We start from the raw sequence: 21896 nt of genomic DNA on the forward strand, positions 1-21896 counted from the left end.
CACAGAATTCTTTGGGGGAGGCCGTGACTGGTGAAGAGGCAGCCCTAATGCTTAAAATATACAGTGCAGCTGTGGCCAACATAACATGAAAGAGAGTTCTCCCCCATGGCGCATAGACACACCCCTCCGAGATGAACGGCGTGTTTGGCGCAGTGGAGGTTCTTACGTGCTGTTGCTGCTGCCGTTGGAACCGTGGGGGAAGCAGTTTTGGGTACTTGCTAAATTCCTGTGCGGGGGACACAGCTTCTCGGAGCTCCTCCTCACTGCTGCTCCGGTGTGCTGCCGACGTGGCCAGAGTTTCCTCCTCCAGGTAAGCAGGAGGGGAAGAAGTTTCCTGGGTATGAAACTCAGGGTTTGCTGAGGAGAGAGAGAAAAAAGTCTTCTTAACAAAGATGCTCCAGGCGAGGCACCTCTCGGTTGGCCCAGATGCCCTCCCCTCACCCCAAAAGCAGGGCATCTGTTTTGCACACAGAGGGCCCTTGGTTCAATTCCCAGCATCTCTAGGTAAGGCTGGGGAACATTTTCTTTCTCAAACCCTGGAGAGCTGTTGCCAACCATTGTAGGTAATACTAAGCCAGAGGGACCCATGGTCTGCTTCAGTGTATGATAGCTCCTATGGCCTCCAATGAATCCAGCCAGTGCAGCCCTACCTTTCCGGACAGCATGGCTGTTCTCCGGCGGGCTGGCCATCTCCAAGGTGGCGGGCCTGGGCTCTTCGTTCTCCACGTGCTTGTGGCCATCTCCAGCTTTCTGTGCCAGCTTGCACTTCTGATCCAGCTCCTTCAGCTTGGCAGCACAAGCGGCCAGGCGCTCCTCCCGCGCTCGCCGCTCCTCCTCCTCCCGCCGCCTCCGGGCCCGCTCGACAGCCTCGGACATCTCAGAGTGGACAAACTTCTGCCGCAGGGGGAGCTTCTCCTCCTTGTCCTCAGAAGACTGTTGCCGGAGGCCCCCCAGTGAAGGTTTCTAGCACAGGAGGCAGGGGAGTGAAGAGTAAGAAGGTCCTTACAGTGATGAACCACAGTTCAAAGGCACTCGCACCAAGGAGAGGGAAAATATGTACCAACATTTCCACGCCAAGCAGGAGAAATCTGCAAAGTTGGGAAATGTGCTCCCTTCTCTTATGTTTATTTGTTCAGGTATCTATACACCACATTTTTGTACATTCCTATATACTGTATTTTTCGCCCTATAGGACGCACTTTTTCCCCTCCAAAAATGATGGGGAAATGTGTGTGCATCCTATGGAGCGAATGCAAGCTTTCACTGAAGCCTGGAGAGCGAGAGGGGTCGGTGCGCAGGAAGCTATCCACAAGCCTTCGGAGCGCGGCAGGAGTGCCCGCCGGGCTCCGAAGGCTTGTGGATAGCAGCCCAAAGCCCGGGGAGCGCAGCACCAACTCCCGCTATCCGCAAGCCTTTTCTTTATCCCCCCCCCTAAAATCTAGGTGCGCCCTATGGTCCGGTGCGCCCTATAGAGCGAAAAATACGGTACATAAAAATGAAAGGCTGCATCCCACAACCCCCACTGGAGAATCTGTAGTGCCTGAATTTGCATGAAGTCAGGGTGAGGTAGGGGAGCAAAGTTGCATAGAATGGCAGTGAGGGAGGGAATGCGGAAATGCAAAAGGGGCTGTGGAAGAGAAGGCAGGTGGCTTCATAAGGAGGCGGAAGTCGAAAAGGGTGCTCAGTAGTTGCAAAGTGTGGGAGGAGGAAGACGTAGGTTGTCAAGCAGAGGCTTGACAACCATATGTCAGGAGTGCTCTGATGGTGTTTCCTGGTTGGCAGGGGGTTGGACTCGATGGCCCTTGTGATCTCTTCCAATTCTATGATTCTAGGTCACCATGAAGGTGGTTTGTGTGTGGGGAGAGTTACAAAAAAGGGAGTGGGAGGAGGCATGGATGTGGGGTGAAGGTGAAAACAGGGGTGCGAAGTAGGATTGCAAAGCAGAAGAGTGAAAAGTGGGTTCAGTAGTTACATGAAGCAGGAATGGGAAATCTAGGGGGTTAATGTGGAGGGAGTGGCAAGGGGGGTTGGTGAGCAGAGCAAGCAGGGGCCCCGCCCCTAGTGTAACAGTCAAGCATAATACTGTGGAATAGAGCATAAAGAAGTAATAGCAACCCATGTATGCATGTGATAGTATGTTCATACATGTGCACATCTGAATGTGCAGTGAAATGAGCAATAGATAAATAAGTAGGTTGTGTAACTTATTTATATATACTGAATATTCTTTTTTCCGTTCATATTTAATCATTTTTGCATTTCTACTTTCTATATTGAATTTGTGTACCAAAAATGGGGGTGGGGGAGAACAAGGGGGGAAAATTAAAAGAACAAAAACAACATTGCAATAGTGCCAATAAAAATGTTTGGTCAAAAATGAATGAATGAATGCAGGAATGTATTCTGGTTGCTTTTAATATGGGGAAACACTCAAGCAGCCTGGAAATGCACACCTCACAGTAGCACAGTACAGAAAAAGGTTTTTAACGCTATATGCAAAAGCCCTTTCCCATCTCCTTCATAGCAGCCACTAACATGGCACACTAACATAGCAGTTGATAATTGCAAGCCACCTTGCTGAGCAAGCCCACCATACCTGATAGTCTGAAAGGGGAGCCCAGCCATTCACTTTCCCTGAGGGAGGCAAGTTATCTGGTCCTTTACGGATTGGCCGAGACAGGCCAGCCAAGTCGCCCCAGTTCTTTGCTTCTTCTGGGGGGTGCCTGGCCTCTGTGCTGTCTGCTGAGCTCATGGAGAGCTGCCGCTGCCTTCTGGGGTCCCAGGTGTTCCTGTCAATTAAGACACATTGGATGTTAAAACAGCACCAACTGGACTTCAAGTCCGCGCTCTCTCTCTCTCTCTCTCTCTCTCACACACACACACACACACACACACACACACATTATATCTATCTATCTATGCCACACATATACACACCCCATCAAGCCATACAGAGGCTCATCAGGACCTAAAGAGAAGTGGAAAATCTTCTCCAAACATGCCACTGAAGAGAAAGGCAAAGTACAATGGGGCAGAGCATCTGCTTTGATTGCAGAAGCTGCTAGGTTCAGCCCCCAGCTTCTTTAGGCAGGGCTAGGGGGGTCCCTTGTCTAAAAACCCTGGAGAGCTGCTGCCAGTGAGCATAGATAATATGAAGCTAGATGGACCCTTTTTCTGGCCTTCCTGTTTTTAGCCAAGAAAGGCTGTAGGTCAGTAGCAGGGCGTGTGCTTTGCCTGCAGGAGACCCCAGGTTCAATCCCTGGCATCTCCAAATAAGGCTGAGAGAGGCTCCAGCCTCAAACCCTAGAGTTGCTGCCTGTCAGTGCAGATAATATGGAACTGGACTGAGAATTTCTCTGAACAGGCATAAGGCAGCTTCCTATGTTCCTATCAACTGCAGCTGTTGAGGACAGCAGCAGAGGCCTTCTGCATTGGGGTGGGGGTAACTCAAGCCCTTGGGACTCTCCCAATGCCACACACTCCTGTTCCACATCCAATCATATCCCTCAACTGCTTTGCCTTTGACTGCTTCTGCCTGGATAGAACGTCCTGCAGCTGTGATAATGTGGCTTGCGTGCCTGGTTGGAAAGATTGGGGCAGGGGCAGTGTATATGTGTACAGACACCTCTGCAAGGCAACCTAGCCTAGAAAGGTGAAAGTCACGTCCATTGCTCTGTCCACTTTTTCATATGGTCACATGCACCCCTGGCATGCAGCCCCCAGAGAACTGCACATAAGGAAAGGCTGCAGCGCTTGGGACTTTGTAGAGTTTAGAGAAAAGTCAAAGAAGAGATGACATGATTGAAGTTCATTAAATTTTGCACGGCCTGAAGAAAGTGGGTGGAGGAAAACTTTTCTTCCTCTCTCGTAACAATGGAACTCAGAGGCACCCAATGAAGCTGAATGTTGGAAGAGTCAGGACAGGTAAAAGAAAGACCTTCGCAGAGCACACAGCTGAAATATAGAACTTGCTCCTGCAAGAGGCAGTGTTGGCCACCAATTAGGATGGCTTTAAAACAGGACAGGACAAATTCATGGAAGAGAAGGCTATCAACAGCTGCGATGGCTCTGCTCTGTCTCCATGGTCAGAGGCACTAATGCTTTTGAAAATCAGTTGGGAAACCACAGAAGGGGAGAGGGCACTTGTGCTCAGGTCCTGCTTGCAGTTTTCCTCACAGGCATCTGGTTCTCAACCGTGAGAAAAGGATGTCAGGCTAGATAAGACAAATGAGAGCATGGCCCTGCGGCTGAAAAATATTTCCTCCTCCTGCTCTGTGTGCAAAGCAGGCCTCACTACCTTCTGCCTCTCTCACCCACATTCATGGGCACAGCAACCTCTCTCTGTGTTGCTTGAAGGAGGCCCGCTAAGCTGTGGATTCCCTGTCCCACCACTGCTCTTACCATTTTGGCCTCCCGTCCTTATGAGTCTCCTCCTCTTCTTCATCTTCGCTGAACTTCAGTTTCTCTGAGTAATCCACTTCGTCATGGATCCCTGCAACAGCAACAAAAGAGATGGAGGGTGGTTAGCTCACTTCCCTGAAGTTATCTGCACATCCTACGTCTGGCTGGGCCTGTCACTCAAAACCAACAGGACACAAAAGGCCAAAGATCTCAGAAACCAGCTCTGCAGTAACTCAGAGGAGCAGGGTTTTTAGTGTGGTGCCCATGTTCTGTGGAATAGCATTCCTCTCAATATACAACAGGCGCCCACCATCTCCACTTCGCAAAGAGCTGAAGACATTTTTCCCCAGCTGGATAAAAGGGTTTTTACTACAAATGTTCGCTGATTAGGGGTTTAGGTCTTGTTTTAAATGTATTTTTCATTTCTATATTTTTAAATTTAATTACCTTATGCGTAAATTGCCTTGAGCTGGTAATGTATTAGGCTGTTAACGGTAATAACAAAAAATATCAGCATGGGCCCTGGATTCCCTCCCGCTGCACATAGCGTGCACTGCTTAGGGACTGTTAAAATATTAAGCTGTTTAGAAATGCTTTTAAATAAACAAACAAAAATAGTGAACCACCCTACCGGTTTGGCACTAGAGAAAGACGTCAGCACCTTCCATCAATGCAATGCTTTGGGGGGTTTTTTTTGTTTTGTTTTACTATAATCATGAGTGGGCAGAGGGAGAAGGGACCCATGTGAGCCACCAAAGGAAGGGGGAGGGATGGGACCCAGAAATTGAACACTACAGCCTGGCCACAGAGCCCAAACTCACGCAAGTGGGCCTTTTACCTGCCCATCCATCGTCTGCATCATTATCAAGTTCATCCAGCCCCTTCAGGTTCTCTGCGTTGATGATAGTGGGCCGGGGAACCCGCTCCCCTTGCGGCCGGGCAGGGCGCAAGACCCCAAGCCGGTTTTCTTTTCTGTGGAGAGCAAGGCAGAAAGACATTGTGTGCCTGCTAAGGAAACGTGCACAGCCGACAAAGGGACAGGGTGAGCCGCCTAAAGCAAGCAGCGAGGGCTGGTGCAGCAAACAAGGTGGCCACGCTGTGCTTGCGCCCTCAGCAGTCAGCCGCACCTGCTACTTCAGACAGGTCTCAAGGCCAAACAAGCCGAGACACGAGCAATTCACCAGTGGTCTCTCCCAGGCGTCGGAACGCTTCAGCCTATGGCATTTCTGAGACGTAAACAGCACCCACCCCTGTGCTATTAGCCTTGGAAGATATCATTGCCATCATCATCCATCATCATTATAACCCCCCTTCATCACATGGGATCGCAGAGCGATGTACAAAAGAAACAAAGTACACAAATGGGATGTGAGCAGCAGGGCTAAACCCCCTTCCCGTTGCCATGGCTGTCATTCAATCACCTCCCCGCCATCTCCCCAGCGCTGTTTTTAACCAGAGAGAAGTACGTCGTGTCTATTTTCTTGGCCAACCTGGAATACTCCAACACCTATCAGTCCTGGCCAGCATGACTATCTTGGACTACAACACCCCCGGACTACAACACCCCTCAGCCCTGACTAGCCCAGTCATTTTTGGACTAATACTCCCATCAGTCTTGACCAACACAGCTATCTTGGACTATAACTCCCACCAGTCACAACCAGCACTGCAAAGGCTCAGCTGCTGTGACAGATGAGCCAGTTGTTCTGATAATGCTCCTTGCCTTTAAAGAACTTAAGAAAAGCCTTGCTGGATCAGGGCCATGGCCCATCCAGTCCAGCATCCTCTTCTCACAGTGGCCAGCCATATTCCTGCGGGAAACAGGCAAGCAGGACTCGAGCAAAAGAGCACTCTCCCTTCCTGTGGTCTCCAGCACTACTGGTACTGGAAACAGAACACAGCCATCGTAGCTGGTAGCAACTGACATGAACCTGTCTAACTAGCAACAGCCTTACCCATCTTGGTCGTTGGTCTGATATTGTCTGAAAGGGACACGGGGCTCCAGGCGAAACTGTGGGAGGGGGAAGGACCCACGGTCCACCGGCCCAGGAGTCTCGGATGGTTGGTTTGAGCACATCTGGAAAGAAATGAACAAGAGTTCAAAACCGAAAAGTTCAAAACACAAGTGTCAAAAGAGACAGCAAGAAGGAGAAGACTCACGAAAGCTGGTAGCATGTCATGGTAAGTTGGGGGTTGGTAGGCATTGGCCATGAACTGCGAAGCCCCCTTGCGGATCGGCTGAGTAGAGCGGAGAGAGGGCTCCTTAAGGTCACTGGCGTTTGCTGAGGAGGGGGCTCCGTCTCCTGCGCTGGAGGTCTTGCAGCCCAGCTCAGCCAGGGAGGCGGTCAAAGATGCAGCAGGGGTTATGTTTCTGCCGCCGCCCTCCCTCCAACTTGTGACATCTGTGTGGAGGGGAAATCACAGTTCTAAGATGAACATTTTTACTACTACTACTACTACTACTACTACTACTACTACTATTATTATTATTATTATTATTATTATTAAATTTTGTATACTGCCCTATACCCGCAGGTCTCAGGGCAGTTCACAGGATAAAATCACAATATAAAAACACAAATACATAATCAAAATAAAAACAAAGAGAACCTGATAACCCCCCTCCCTAACACATTTTGAAAGGGCATTGGATGTGAATGTTAAAGAGGAATGTTTTTGTCTGGCTACAGCTGCTGCTGCTGCTACTAGAAAATATAAAGAACAGTTTGTTTGTTTTGAAAATGAAATAGCTGTATTTTTACTACTTATCAGATCCCATGCTCTTAACTCAATCCACAGGTACCATTTGAAACATTAAGACAGTGTTTGCCAGCCTGATGCCCTCTAGACATTTTAGACTGCAACTGCCAAGACCCAGTCAACATGGCCAAGAGTCAGGGTTGATGTGGACATATAGTCTAAAACATCTGGAGGGAATCAGTTTGGGAAAGGCTGCTTAATACTGGAAAACAGCAGCTATGGGCCCTTATATCAGAGATGGGGAGCCAATGGAACTCCAGATATTATTGACTATAATTCTCATCATCCCTGGCCACTGAGGGCTGATGGGAACTGGAGTCCAACAGTATCAGGAGGGCTGCAGGGTCCCCACCTCTGCCTTATGTGAATGTATATGAAAGCCTTGAATCTTGCAGGGAGTACGGTGGAGATATGACAAATTGAATTCAGAATGTTAGCTGCTTTATTAATGGGAAATGTCAACTCTTGGGAGTTCCACATTGTGAAAATGGCAAATAAACTAGAACTCTGCTTCAGAACTAGCAAAATACACCACTGTCTGAACACACAGCTGAGTTTTTCAAAGGTTCCTATCAAGGGAAGCTGGTCAGCAGGGCAAGGTGGGGCAGAGCCCTACCAGAAGCATTTTTTCTGTACCATAATCCATAGCATTAGTCCAACAGTCCTAGGTCTCCCCCCCTCCCCCCCCCCAGCCCCAACCCTATTCATAAACTTCCTATAATTCAGAGACTCCCTGGAGTATTTGCTGTCCATTTACTCTGCTGGCCAATCACAGCTGTGCACAATACAGTAAATCACAAACATCACTATGGCCAACAGGTTCCACCTTTCACCCTTGTCTCCAAGCGGAGAAGGGGGAGCTGGAGGTGCCAAGTGTTCACAGTACCCTTGTAAGAGACAAGGACAGGAAGAAAACACCAAAACAAACCGGCTGTCCTCTAGGCCACCCACCAGGCCCATGTTCCTAGTGTTGTCTTTTCCATCTTACATTTGCCTATCTTGTGTCCCTGGACTCAACAAAACATTTCCACCTCTCTGCAAAATCAACAATCTGAAACCTTCCTTCTCTCGTTTGAACTAGTTTGATTAACTTATCCATTTCTGTCTGATTCCATATATCTTATGAACAAATTCCTTTCCTTTTTGGAGCTTGCTGACACTTCTGTTTCTGGGTTCACGCTGGGTTGGCAGCTACCAACAAGATGTATTCTTGTGATTACAGGTTTGTAACCATTTCATCCCCGATTATATTAAAACAGAATCAATACTGGGCTGAGTCTCAAGAGTGGTTCCTATTACATTAGAGTTACAGCCTATACTATCTGCCTCCAATGATTAGTTATGAATGGGCATTCCCACCATCTATGGAGAAAAATGTGCATTTCCAGCATTTAAATCAATTTACTGTGAATATTCCATTCAATCTTGCAAGTGCTAAGTACCACCTTCAGGAGCAATTTAGGCCCTATCCGTGCTATACATTTAAAGGAGCATCATGGCACTTCAAACACTCATGGCTTCCCCCAAAGCATCTTGGGAAGTGTGGATTGTTAAGATTGCTGTGTGTTGTTAGGAGACCCCTATTCCCACACAAAGCTAAAAATACCAGAGAGGCTTAGTAATCAATCCCTCTTTTCAGGGAACTCTAAGAATTGCAGTTTTATTATGAAAGGGCCTCCTAACAGCTCTTAAAATTTAACAAACTACAGCTCCCAGAATCCTTGGGGGGAAAGCCATGGTTGTTTAAAGTGGTAGGATACTGCTTAATAAATAGTGCAGATGGGGCATTATATTGTGCCACTGAGGTGTTTGAACATCTGTGTGTACATCTGAGGCCAGGAAATGAGTCTGCTACAGTGAGAGGAGGACTCTGGCTCCTACTGTTTACGTACTCTGGGGGCGGAGGCTTGGTCCGGGCCCATACGACGGATCTAAGACGCCCTTTTCTTTGCCAGCCTTGTCCTGCTTGCCAGCTGCTTTCAGCGTTGGAAACTCCTCGGGAGAGAAGGATAACTGTCGGCTTGAGGCCCTTGAACCTAATGAGGGGGGGGGGGGAGAAGAGGAACAAGGTGATCAGGCAGAGAGGCTGGGGCTCCATGCTCCAAAAACTATCCCTCCTTCTTAGCTGGAGAGACAAAACCAGAAGAACAAAATACGCACAACGGCCTATATGTTACGGCAACTTCCATTCCACGTGCTTTCAAGGCACATGTGGTCACTGACAAGCATACCTTTTTCGGCCCCAGAAGGGGGTGGGCTTATGTGTGCACCGCCAACACGTGCAATGACCCAGAACACAACCTCTGCACAAACGGGGGGTTGCCTATACTTACCACCTTCTGGTCCGGCTGGCTTTCCATTCAGCTGTGCCCATGACTTTGGTCCACCTGGCACTGAATTTGTACTCTGTGGAAGAAGACAAAAAGAGAATGAAGCAGAGTCCAGCTGGATCAGGATCTGACAGCTTCGGGACTTAATATGAATGGGCAGACTGGCAACCCATGTCCAAGAGAGCTGAGCAGACAAGGAAAGCAGAACTTTTCAATCAAAGATGGAATGCGCATGGGGCATGAAAAACCAACATGATTCTCTCACCTCCTGACTGATTGACTGCGTCAGCTTCTGTAAACTGGAGACAGATTTCTGCAAATCCTGCTGCGGCAGCAACTCCTGCGGCTGTGTGGCCGTGGCACTGGAACTGGGGGAAGGCAAGAACAGGGGAGAGTTAAAACACTGCACATGCTATGTGGGCCAAGCCCCAAAATCAAGACCAGCTCAACAGACATCTGCCACCAAGCCACAATTGCAGCCTAAGCCCTCTACACTGCAACCAAGCCCTGAACAGCTTGGTCCAGGATACCCACAGAGACCGCCTGAGCCCTTATATCCCAGATCAATCCGCAAGATAGCCTGCAAGAGCATCTCTGGCCATTCCCTGAGTTGGTGAGGCTGATTTGATGACCATGAGAAATTGAGCTTTTAGTGTCATTGCCCCAGTCCTGTGGAACAGGCTGCCAACTGAGATTCAGCTGGCACCGGCTGTGCCAACTTTTAAGTGCCTGCTGAAAACATTTGTATTCCGTCAGGCCTATACAGGCAATTAAGAGTATATCCGTCACAATAGTCTATTGAAGTATGTTTTTCTTAAAAAGATTTTTGGTTTTTACTTTTTTAATTGGTTTTACTGTACTGTTTTATATTGCTGTAAATCGCTATGATGTATTATTATGATGCGGCAGTATATAAATATTTTGTACAAATAAAATAAATTTGTGCACTGCAGTCTATTATTTGATTATTGATGTAAACCTCCAAAATGTATTTTGTATAGCTAAGTTTTTACCTCTATCTTCAGTATATCTTATTTTATTTTATTGCTATGGCTAGTGGCTGATGCAAATAAACATTCTTCTGATCTGATCTGCGCTGCAGCAGCTTAGCAAGCATGATGAGACTCCAGCCTTTTCCACAGCTTGGAAGTTTCAGCAGAGAGTTGGAACTGACCTGGCAGTTCTGTGGTGGTCCTCCATTCACAGCTCAAAGTCTGAGAGCTGCTTGGACACCTGCCCCACGAAGCAGCCTGAGCATCTCAGCAAGCTCCTACCACCCTTCCCTATCCCCAGAAGCTGGAGCCACTGTCCAGTGTGAAAGGAAAAAGTCTAGGCCAGTCTTGGGCATGCATACCTCACCCCCATCATCTTCTAGTGCAGCTGCAAAAAAAGTGGTTTGGAAAAATATTGCTCCTGTTTTTAATTAACAGCAGCTGACCACACTGTTGCCAAGCAATGGACTCAGCATTAGCTGTGGTTTGCTTGAAACAAAGCCAATGGAGCCAATATTCCACGGGTTCCTTGCGATTAGGGACAGATGGTTTATCTGCTCCATTCCAAAAATCCTCTGGTAGGGAAGTCATGGCTTTTTAAAGTGGTATTGTTGTGCTTTAAATGTATGGTGTGAATCGGGCGTAACATTGGATACAACTCAATGGTGGTTATACTCAGGGCAGACCCATTAATGGATGCAACTTAGCTCTATTTATTTCAGCAGGTGTACTTTAACGTCCGTTACCTATGCTCTGGTGACCTCTAAGGTTAGATTACTGCAACAAGTTATATGTAGGGTTGCCTCTAAAGACGGTTTAGAAACTTGAGCTGGTGCAGAATTCAGCAGCCAGGCTGTTCACTGGGGGGGGGGGTTGTTGCTTTGTTATTACTTTATGTTTGTGTTTTTATACTGTAAACCACCTTGTAATTCTCAAATGAAGGGTGGTCTAGAAATAAAATAAATAAAATAATAAAAATACTCCGGGAACTCAAGCTGAATGCAGAAGGCACTGCCTCCTGCGAGCAAAGGACCAGGGGTTGAGGGTGCTGCTGCTCCTCCTCCTACCTCTTTTGGTCTGGCGGGTCCTGCTTGTTTGCCCATCCTGTGCCGTCCTTGGGTACGATGATGATATTAGGGTCGTTTCCTTTGTTCTCAGACTTCAAACTTGGCAAATTGGCAGGAGGTGGCATGCGCCGGGCAGCAGCAACTTTCCCAAGACTCTGTAAGCCATGTCTAGGAATAACTGGAGAGGGAGAGCTATTTTAATTTTTATTATTATCACTATCATTACCAAATATAACCATCAGCCCTTCACACTAAGGTCCCAGCATAGGTTGCAACAATTAAAAAGCAACATTAAAAAGGTAAAGGGACCCCTGACCAGTCACAAATGACTTTGGGGTTGCGGCGCTCATCTCGCTTTACTGGCGGAGGGAGCCGGCGTTTGTCCGCAGACAGTTTTTCCGGGTCATGTGTCCAGCATGACTAAGCCGCTTCTGGCAAAACCAGAGCAGCGCACGGAAATGCCGTTTACCTTCCCGCCGGAGTGGTACCTATTTATCTACTTGCACTTTGATGTGCTTTCAAACTGCTAGGTTGGCAGGAGCAGGGACCGAGCAACGGGAGCTCACCCCATCACAGGGATTCAAACTGCCGATCTTCTGATCAGCAAGCGCTAGGCTCTGTGGTTTAGACCACAGAGCCACCCGCGTCCCTTTAAAACATTAAAAACAGTTTAAAGACAACTTGCAATCACAGAAACAAGGTGCAGCCTAAAAATATACACCCATCAAAAGATGAGACTTCAGCATTAAAAGGAAACTATATGGCGAAGGTGCCTCTGTGGGGAGGGAGTTCCACAGCCTAGGGGCAGCCTCAGAGAAGGTCCTCTCCCAGGCCACCCCCAGCCCTGAACTTCTGAGGGAGGCAGAAGTACCAAGAGGGCTCTCTCTGCCAATCTCAGCACCTAATAAGGTGGGTAGGGAAGGACACAGTCTTTTAGGTATTTGAGTCCTAAGCTGTTTGGGACTCAGATAAATGAGCAGGGAGTTGTTCAAAAGAAAAAAAGGGGGGAGAGATTGGGTGTTAATAAACCACAAGAATTAGCACACTTTCCAACCAAATGCTAAACATATGTACAGCATCCATAAAGATTTTAACAAAACAAAAAGAAACTGCACATATAAATATAAAGCTTATATTTCCAATAACACACTGGGCAGATTAATTAAAAAGAACAAAAATGAAGACACTACCAGGACAGAGGTTGGGGATCGATGGTATATAACACTGAGTAAACTGGCAAAAATGTATAAATCTAAATCAAATACGTGTTGGAAATGTAAAGAGAAAGAAGGTTCTTTTTATCATATGTGGTGGTCTTGTAGTAAGGTTAAAGCTTACTGGGGAATGATATATAATGAAATGAAAAGGATGTTTAAAATAAGCTTTGTAAAAAAAACACACCCAGAAGCTTTTCTTATGAGAATTATAGGGAAAGAACTATCTAAACTGTATAGAAACTTATTCATGTATGCTACTCAGTGGAGGAGCTTCATGCTCATGCACTGGGGGGGGCGGACAGCAGGCGGGGCGGGGCTGGCACACGTCCTGGGGGTGTGGCGCGCCGCCCACAGGGAGCATGGCGCGTCTTTGGGGCGTGACATGACGCGCATCTTGTGGGGGGATGCCACCCGTAGGGGCATGGCGCACGTCCTGGGGGCGTGGTGCACCTCCCGTAGGGACATGGCGTGTGTCTTGGGGCCATGGCGCTCTGCCCGTAGGGACGTGGCGCATGTCTTGGGGGCATGGTGCGCTGCCCATAGGGGCGTGGCGCACCGGGGGGGCAGCCACAATGGCACCCCGCCGGGATCCCACTGCTGGTGGCAATGTGCTCCCCCGCACGCCTCTTCCTCCGTCAGTGATGCTACTACAGCAGCAAGAATGTTACTTGCCCCAAAATGGAAACAAGTCGTCCCAGCAAAGGAAGAATGGATACAAAAATTTATGGAATATGCAGAAATGGCAAAACTTACTGGAAAATAAGAAATCAAGATAACAAACTTTTTATAAAAGAATGGAAATGGTTTATTGACTTTTTACAGATAAATTGTAAACAGATAAAAACATTGGCAGGATTATTGTAATAACCTGCAGTTTCATAAGAGTATATATTTAAAGAAAATGAATAAATGAGCAAATTAAGTTAATTTGGATATGCAGAAGATATTAAAAAATAAATTTAAGGAACCGCAGAAAGAGGGGGAAGGAAGTCAAGTTATGAAATGTCAAAATGATTGTAAAATTAGTGAAATGTATAAAATTAGTGAAATGTATAAACTTGAAAAGTATATTTTTTTATTTTTCAAGACAGGTTAGGGAGGTATAAAAAAAGACACATAAAATATAATACTCGAGAATCAACTTAAGTTATCCCTTATTTTTGAAAGGGTGGGAGGAATGATGACTCCTGCAAACTCGCCCACTAGTGCAATTATTCGACTGAATCAGCCAGATCCATTTAAATGCAGCTTGGGTGACTGGCTATGTTTCATATTATAAGCGTACTCAATAAAATCATATCAAATAGAAAGGAAATTATTCTTGCTTTGACCTCTAGAGATGCTCAGTTTATACACTAATCTTTCTAAAAGAGCAGTCTCCCAGACCTTGGAGGGATTAAACTGTTTCAAGTCATCCCTCACTTGCTTCCATAGCTACGAGCACTGGCCTTGGATGCACAAACAGAAGCACAAATGCCCTTCCACAAAGCCCTATTACCCAGGTCACTGTTATCTGCACTGATCGGTTGACGTCCTCCAGGATTTGAGACAGTGAGTTCTTCCGCAGTCCTTGTGTTCAGATGCCAGAGGATGAATCTAAGACCTTTGGCATGCAAAGCTGATGCTTTGCCACTGAGCCTTGAACCTTCCTCCTACCAGGCTAGTAACTTATGTGAGCTTATTTGCAAGGCAACTGTTATTGCACAGAAGACTGTCCATGAATCCAAGCCTCTAGCCCATAGTTCCCTCCAAGTTCACTCCCCCTCCCTTGCTTACCTGTGGTCCTGATAGCTTCTACTGACTTTCCTTTATACTTATCAAACAGGCTGAGAGTGGAGTACTTGCTTTTCCCATCCTTTCCCTTGGTAAGTTGCCCCAAACGATCGGACATTGCGATGAAATGTCATCTAGTAAAGAAATTTCTCTGCGCCGCTCCCGATCTGCCTGAGGTGCGGGGGAGGAGAAAAGCAGTACAGTAAAAAAACACACACCACATTTTTACATAAAGGACAATATCAATCTGCATTCTAAGCATCTTATTGACCTGCTTTTGTTATTGTTATTATTTATTAAATGTGTTAATAGTTTTTTTGTCATAGCACCTCAAAGCAATTTACAATATTTTAAGAAAAATACTCATAGTGATATATTGCTATTGTTCTTTATGTTTAATTTGTACAGCACCCTTCATTCAAAGATCGCAGGGAAGTTCACAACATAAAGAATGAAAATACATAATAAAACAAAAAACAAACCAATATTCCCCTCCCACAAACAGATTTAAAAGGCCATACAATGTTAATCACCCAGAGGCTCAGTGATAAAGAAATGTTTTTGCCTTGCGCCTAAAGATGTGCAATGAAGGCACAAAGTGAGCCTCCCTGGGGAGAGCATTCCACAAGCATGCCTGTTCTCATTCTGTCACCTTGCAGGATTCTCGTGGAGGGGACACATAAAGAAGGGCATCAGACGATGGGTGCAGGGTCTGGGTCGGTTCATGTGGGGAGAGGTGGTCCTTGAGGTATTGCGGTCCTGAGCCGTTTAAGGCTTTATAGGTCAAAACCAGCACTTTGAATTGAATCTGGAAACTAATTGGCAGCCAGTGCAGCTGTGCCAGGATTGGTGTAATCCTGTGCTCAAACCGCCCAACCCCAGTGAGCAACCTGACCGCTCAAGATTCCAAAACTTCAGAGGCAGCCCTACTCATTACACATTGCAGTAATCCATGGGTAAGCAAACTAAGGCCCGGGGGCCGGATCTGGCTCAATCACCTTCTAAATCCGGCCTACGGACGGTCCAGGAATCAGCGTGTTTTTACATGAGTAGAATGTGTCCTTTTATTTAAAATGCATCTCTGGGTTATTTGTGGGGCATAGGAAGTCGTCCATTTCCCCCCCAAAAAAATATAGTCCGGCCCCCCATAAGGTCTGAGGGACAGTGGACCGGTCCCCTGCTGAAAATGTTTGCTGACCCTTGCAGTGATCTAACCTAGAGGCTACCAGAGCAGACAACAGAAGCTAGGCTATCCCTGTCAAGATAGGGGCTCAGCTGGACCACTAGCTGAAGCTGATGGAAGGCACTCCACTGAGGCCACCTAAGCCTCAATCAAAAGCAAAAGATCCAGAAGTACCCCCTAGGTACATACCCCCACCCCCGCTCCTTCAGAGGGGGTGCAACCCCATCAGGAGCAGGCAACCTCCCATCCATCCATTCTAAGCAACCCCCACTAACGGAGCCTCAGTCTTATCTGGATTGAGCCTCAGTTTTTTGGCTCTCATCCAGTCCATTACCAAGGCAAGATAACAGTCCAGTACATCCACTGACAGATGTAAAAGAGAAATACAGCTGTGTGTCTTCAGCAAACTGCTGACAACATACTCCAAAACTCCGATATTAAGAACAACAACACCTACATTAAAACATCACATATATGCAAATAGGCTTATACTTGAGTATATATGGTAGTTTCATTGATGCACAGGAAATTGAGGTGGTGCTCCTGCTAAAGGGCAAAAAACTACAGGAAAAAAGCAGCTGCAGGGAACAACTCATGGTTTCAGTTGTCTCTACAAAATGCACAGAGTATGGGAAACAAACAAGATGAACTGGAGTTCTTAATACAGGATGGCAGGCATTACTGAATGACAGACATTACTGAAACCTGGTGGGATGAGACTCATGACTGGAATATAGGAATTGGGAGATATCCTGTTCAGAACAAATAGACCAAACAGGGAGTAGCAGCAGAATTGTATGTAGTCAGCTGTTAACAACAACTGCTGCTCTCCAGAGTCCGGGGGGGGGGGTCGTCCATACTTTCCTTTGGTCCCAGGATGTAGCACATTTTGGACCAACATTCTACACCCACAAGAACTGGGCACTTTATGTTAATTCCTCCATAAATAAAGCCTACTGCTTTATTTAAAACAGCCAAGATTTCATGAGGATAACTTGTCCTGTGGGTTCTCTTTAAACAACCCTTCCGTGTTAGAAAATGAGTCCACTGAGGTTGTTTGTGTTTGTTTCCCAGGTTTATTAAGTTGCTTTGCTATGGCTCTAGGCCACTGGGACTTCATAAGGACTGCTCTGTGTGTGTGTGTGTGTGTGTGTGTGTGTGTGTGTGTGTGTGTGTGTGTTGTGGGGGGAAGGGAGGGAAAGAGGGAAAGAGAGAGAGAGAAGTGGTGGCCAAATGGCACCGGCGGGTGGGCCAGAAGCAAAAGTAGGTAGAGCAATAAATTTAAAATTCACGTTTCTACAGTAGGCTAGTTTCTGCATACACTCACAAACCCCTCTCTATCCCCCATCCAGGCAAGCAAGTCGCAATTTCAGAGTTTAAGGAGACTCTTTGCAGCCAAGCAAAAACACTCAAGGGAGGTGCAAAGCAGGGCTGGTGAGAGGTGTGGCTGGGGGAAATTATGAGGGCAGGACAGAGAGGTCTGGAGGGCCACTTCCAGCCCCTGGGCCTGGAGTTCCTCCACTCTGACCAGAGCGAGGCGAAGGGTGATGATGAACCCATCACAAGTCCCCAAGCATACGAAGACGTGGCATGCTCCCCAGATTTTAATCAGCAAAACAGCATTAATGCAAATAATGACCCGAATAGTCTACATATTTGCAGTTGCTTTTCCTGTTGTGGCAATATCAGTTCAGTCTTTTCTGCATAATAAGTTAGTGCTACTCGTTAGGTCTGGATCACTGTGGCCTTGGCAGCAACAGAGATATGAGGAAGGCTCAATAGCGACTGGCCTGCACTTGGCAATTTAACTGAATCAAAGTGATTGCATGTATGTATATACAACAGGAAAACAGTGACTCATCAAACTGCACACTCTGCGCACTCCCATTGACAACACAATTCCCCAGATCCTTGCAGGAAGGGGAACATTTGCAGTAGCAGATGTCAGGTGGTTAACAGAGGATGGAGAAGAAGAAGAAAAAAGGAGAGGGCAGGTGGTAATCCTTCAAGAAAAGCCAGCGAAACAGATCGCAGTCTGGAGATGCCAACGAGAAGCCCTAGCAACCACCCTTTCTCGCAATCCCAGTTCGCATCGGAACAATGACAGAGGAAGGAATAAACAACTGCCACATCTCAAGGAAGGATTGTTTGTGTTACCATCAAAAAGGTTTCTCGAGAGCTGCTTGGGCTGGATCCCCTCATGCCTTTCCAAAAGTGGCCCAGCCCCAGTCACATGTAAAGAAGGAAGGTGGTGAAATTTAAAGCACAAAAGGTGCACAGGCAAGAAAGGGGGCTGACCCATGACTGCCTGCCCCCCTCAAGGCCATGAAGCTCACTGGGTGTGACTCTGGGCCAATCACTACCTCTAAGCCTATAACGTACCTCACAGGGTTTTTGTGGGGATTAAATTGGGGGGGGGGGGAGAACCTTGTGTACCACATTAAGCTCCTTGGAGGAAAGTGAGAAAAATGCAATAAAATAAGTAAATAAATAAATAGTACTAGAAAGCTGTTGGTAGGGCACTGGTTAGGAGAGGGTGTGTAGAGAAGGGCAGAAGAAGGAAAACTACCAAGTGGGTGCTTGCCTCCCACCCCAGTCTCACACTCCCACCCTTTTACACATGGCTGGGGGATAAACCAGTGTTTAAATACTTGGGTCGGCCACTACACTGTGACAAGGGAAGGGGGATATGTCGCCCTCAAGACATTGCTTTGGCTCCACCTGCCATCAGCCCGAGCCAGCGTGGCCAACGTTTAGGGATGGGAGCTGGGAGTTCTGCAAACCCCTGCTCTAAACAGTGCAAACCTTATTTTGCCAGTGGAATTCTTAGGCAAGCTGCAGAGGAAGGGGCTGCTTGTTCCTCAGACCCACCCTGCTGGGCATGAATGAAAGGCACCTGCTAGAACCAGCCAGATTGACTGAAGCACGTACAGTTCTTATTCTTATTATCTATAGCCACAACTTTCACATCAGCTCTGGTTACCAAGATGCTTCCAGAAACAGTCAAAGTGCTGGTGATTACCTTGAGAGCTCTACATCATGGGTAGGCAAACTAAGGCCCGGGGGCCAGATCCGGCCCAATTGCCTTCTAAATCTGGCCCACAGTCCAGGAATCAGCGTGTTTTTACATGAGTTGAATGTGTCCTTTTATTTAAACTGCACCTCTGGGTTATTTGTGGGGCATAGGAATTCGTTCTCCCCCCCTCCAAAATAATAGTCCGGGCCCCCCACAAGGTCTGAGGGACAGTGGACCAGCCCCCTGCTGAAAAAGTTTGCTGACCCCTGCTCTACCTCATAAGGTACAGCCAACAGAGCCCACCAAAGGTTTATTTATCAGTATTTATAAAGCACTTCATAATTTAAAAGCCCTACGCAATATACAGAATAAACAGCAATAAAATAGCATCTTTCACAAAGAACAGCAGCATTATAAAAACAAGAATTCAGAGACAACACGGTCCAGTCTTATGGACCACCAGGAAACCCTGAGCAAAAAATGTGCCTTTGAAAGATGTGTAAAGCAGTTGATGATCACAGAGCAAAATGGGCACCTGACAGTGCAGGGAAAATGGCAGAAAATGTTCATATTGGGTCACCACTCTGCAGTGTCCAAAATTCTCTAGGCACCAGGCATATTTTGCAACTGGCACAGGTCCGACTGTGACCACATGGAGGGTTCTGGATGCCAGGCTGGCAACTGACATCTCCATCTGGCTAATCCCTCCAGCTTTCTTAAAACAGGTAAGCAGAAGAGCTTATTTACTGCATTTATATCCCACCTTTTTCTCCAAAGAGCACATGGTTCATTCCCCCAATTAATCCCTACAACGACCCTGTGAGGTAGGTATGGAGGCTGTGACTGACCCAAGGTCACTCAGTGAGGTTCATGACAGAGTGGGGATTTGAACCCTGATCTCCCAGGTCCTAGTCCGTTACTCTAAGCACTACACCACACTGACTTCCTAGAGTCCTTCTGCTATGGGGCAGCTATTAAGTTAAATAAGTATGGGAGAAAGCAAAATGTCACTTAGAGAAGGATCTGCAATATTTTCATTGAAGCTTGCATTTGTTTTATTCTGGGTTGTTTTATTTGATGTTTTAATGTGTTGTGAATTGCTTTAAGATTTTTTTATTTAAACTGTAAAGTGACATAGAAATGAAATAAATAATAATAATAAATTTCACTGGGGGGGGAGGCGCCTAGGCAAGGTTTAATTGTGGTATACAATATAGTGCCACTAGAACCCGTCAATCCCAGCCAAAAGATAGTAAGAAAAGCCATGTTCGAAAAGGCCAATGGCCCACCTAGTCCTCTTCTTGCAAGTGCCTTTGGGAGGCAGGACATGAGGGCAACAGCAATCTCCCCACTTGCAATTCCTAGCAATTGGCACCCAGAGGCTTCCGACAGTGGATGGTGATGAACACAGTCTTCATGACTAGCAGCCAACAATAGCCTTTTCCTGCATGAATTCATCTAACCCTCTTTTAACTCCTTTCAAGGTGGCAGCCTTCACTACCTTTTGAAGCCAGCACAGCCGATGGTCAGGTATAATGGACACTGTAGTCTAATGCCCAAAGGACACCATATGAGATACCCACACGAGAGAGGACACGACAGCCACCATCAAAGACATAGTTGCTGTCACCTTGCAGAAGCCAATGAGGTCTGATACTAGTAACTGTCTAGAACAGAGAATGGCTAACCTAGCTTTGAGGTGCTATGAGGGTAACTCTAGGCTGGATTTGAGTGGAAAGTGAAAAAAATATTCCCCCAGTTTTTCTGCAGATTTTCCATTTTGTAAGCTAATGAGTATCATGAACAGATGCAAAGTGCAACAACAATATTTAGACAAGTCTGGCCATTTCAATTTATTTATTTATTTGGTTGGTTGGTTGGTTTACTAAGTACAGTGGTACCTCAGTTTAAGAACGGTTTTGGTTTAAGAACGGACTTCCAGAATGGATTAAGTTCGTCAACTGAAGTACCAGCGTACAAGTAAAATAAATGTGCTGAACCGGATTGCTCCCTGGGGGCATCAGGCTATCTTACAATACAAATTAGCCCAATTTACATTGGATTTCCCCCCACTTTCAAACCATGGTTAATGACCCTGGCTTCAAGAAACCATACAGTTTCAAACACAACAGTTTGGACACAATGAGATATTTCCATTAGTAAAAATGGAAGCAAGGGCTTCCAATTTCCTCCTTGCAGCTCACAAAAAAATTGTGCAGATCAAGGGTTGGAGTTGTTAAGCTCCACATCACCTTTGGGATAAATCTGTCAAGGGCCAGAACAAAAAGTGTCCTCCTACCTTTTCCCTTTCACCATGGAAGCAAACCGTATCCTCTAGCACTGATCTTGGTACAGGGTGCAAGGGATGTGGAATCAATGGGGAGCAACCAGAAAACAAATAGAGGTAACTTAACAAGGTTATTTAATTGTACTAAACATTGCTTAAAATTTAAAAATAAGGGCTTAGTTCTATGCCACTGGTGGCCAAAACATTAGTAGCCCAGAAAAAGCAAAAGGTTAAAGTCTACACAAGCAACTGAGCACAAAAACTGTCTGCACACCTTCCAAAATTCATATCCACGAGGGCTAGCCACTTGACTTTTTAAAATGTAAGCTGGAAATTCAAGAAAGGAGCACACAATGTCCCTGAGGTATCCAGCTTCAAGGTGATGAGGGAGAGTCTACCAGGTAGGACAACATTTGGTATGCAACAACAGCAGCAAGAATACTTATTGCAAAGTATTGGAAGACACAAGATTTACCCACCCTGGAAGAGTGGCAGATGAAGGTGATGGACTATATGGAACTGGCGGAAATGACTGGCAGAATCCGAGACCAGGGAGAAGAGTTGGTGGAAGAAGATTGGAAGAAATTTAAAGACTATCTACAGAAATACTGTAAAATTTATGAATGTTAAAATGATGATTGGATTGAATAGGGGGTATTATCAACAAAGTTAATAAGAATATGCAAAAATGAATTGATAATGGACGAAAATATAGAGTTATAATATGATGAGATATAGAGTTAAGATAATTGAAAGAGGGTAAGGATTTGCTGATTTGATTATGTAAATGGGAATACAAAAAGGGGAGGTGTGAGGTGGTCAAGGAAACAAGCTAATGAGCATAAAGTTATAAAAGATGGATTTGTTTTT

At 46.3% G+C, this 21896-nt stretch overlaps 1 protein-coding gene across 21 annotated transcripts in view; it reads right to left on the bottom strand.

Annotated features, from left to right (window-relative positions):
• The window catches only part of PRRC2B (proline rich coiled-coil 2B), a gene marked incomplete at its 3' end in the record, with an annotated part of 68867 nt that overhangs the window by 37508 nt on the left and 9463 nt on the right, over positions 1–21896 (bottom strand). For all 21 annotated transcript variants that reach the window (XR_014543965.1, XM_083596806.1, XM_083596820.1 and 18 more), the window contains exons 2-13: positions 14544–14711; positions 11551–11728; positions 9757–9859; positions 9495–9567; positions 9054–9197; positions 6562–6803; positions 6357–6478; positions 5240–5373; positions 4402–4492; positions 2597–2789; positions 651–963; positions 167–357 (exon numbers count right to left, since the gene is read on the bottom strand). Coding sequence is in view for 20 of the 21 variants with exons in the window: in XM_083596806.1 (XP_083452932.1) it covers positions 167–357; positions 651–963; positions 2597–2789; positions 4402–4492; positions 5240–5373; positions 6357–6478; positions 6562–6803; positions 9054–9197; positions 9495–9567; positions 9757–9859; positions 11551–11728; positions 14544–14658 (1899 nt within the window). The remainder of the gene's footprint in view (positions 1–166; positions 358–650; positions 964–2596; positions 2790–4401; positions 4493–5239; positions 5374–6356; positions 6479–6561; positions 6804–9053; positions 9198–9494; positions 9568–9756; positions 9860–11550; positions 11729–14543; positions 14712–21896) is intronic.

Source organism: Podarcis filfolensis (genome assembly GCF_964270895.1).
Source record: "Podarcis filfolensis genome assembly, chromosome: Z".
In the NCBI taxonomy this organism is placed as follows: Eukaryota; Metazoa; Chordata; class Lepidosauria; order Squamata; family Lacertidae; genus Podarcis; species Podarcis filfolensis.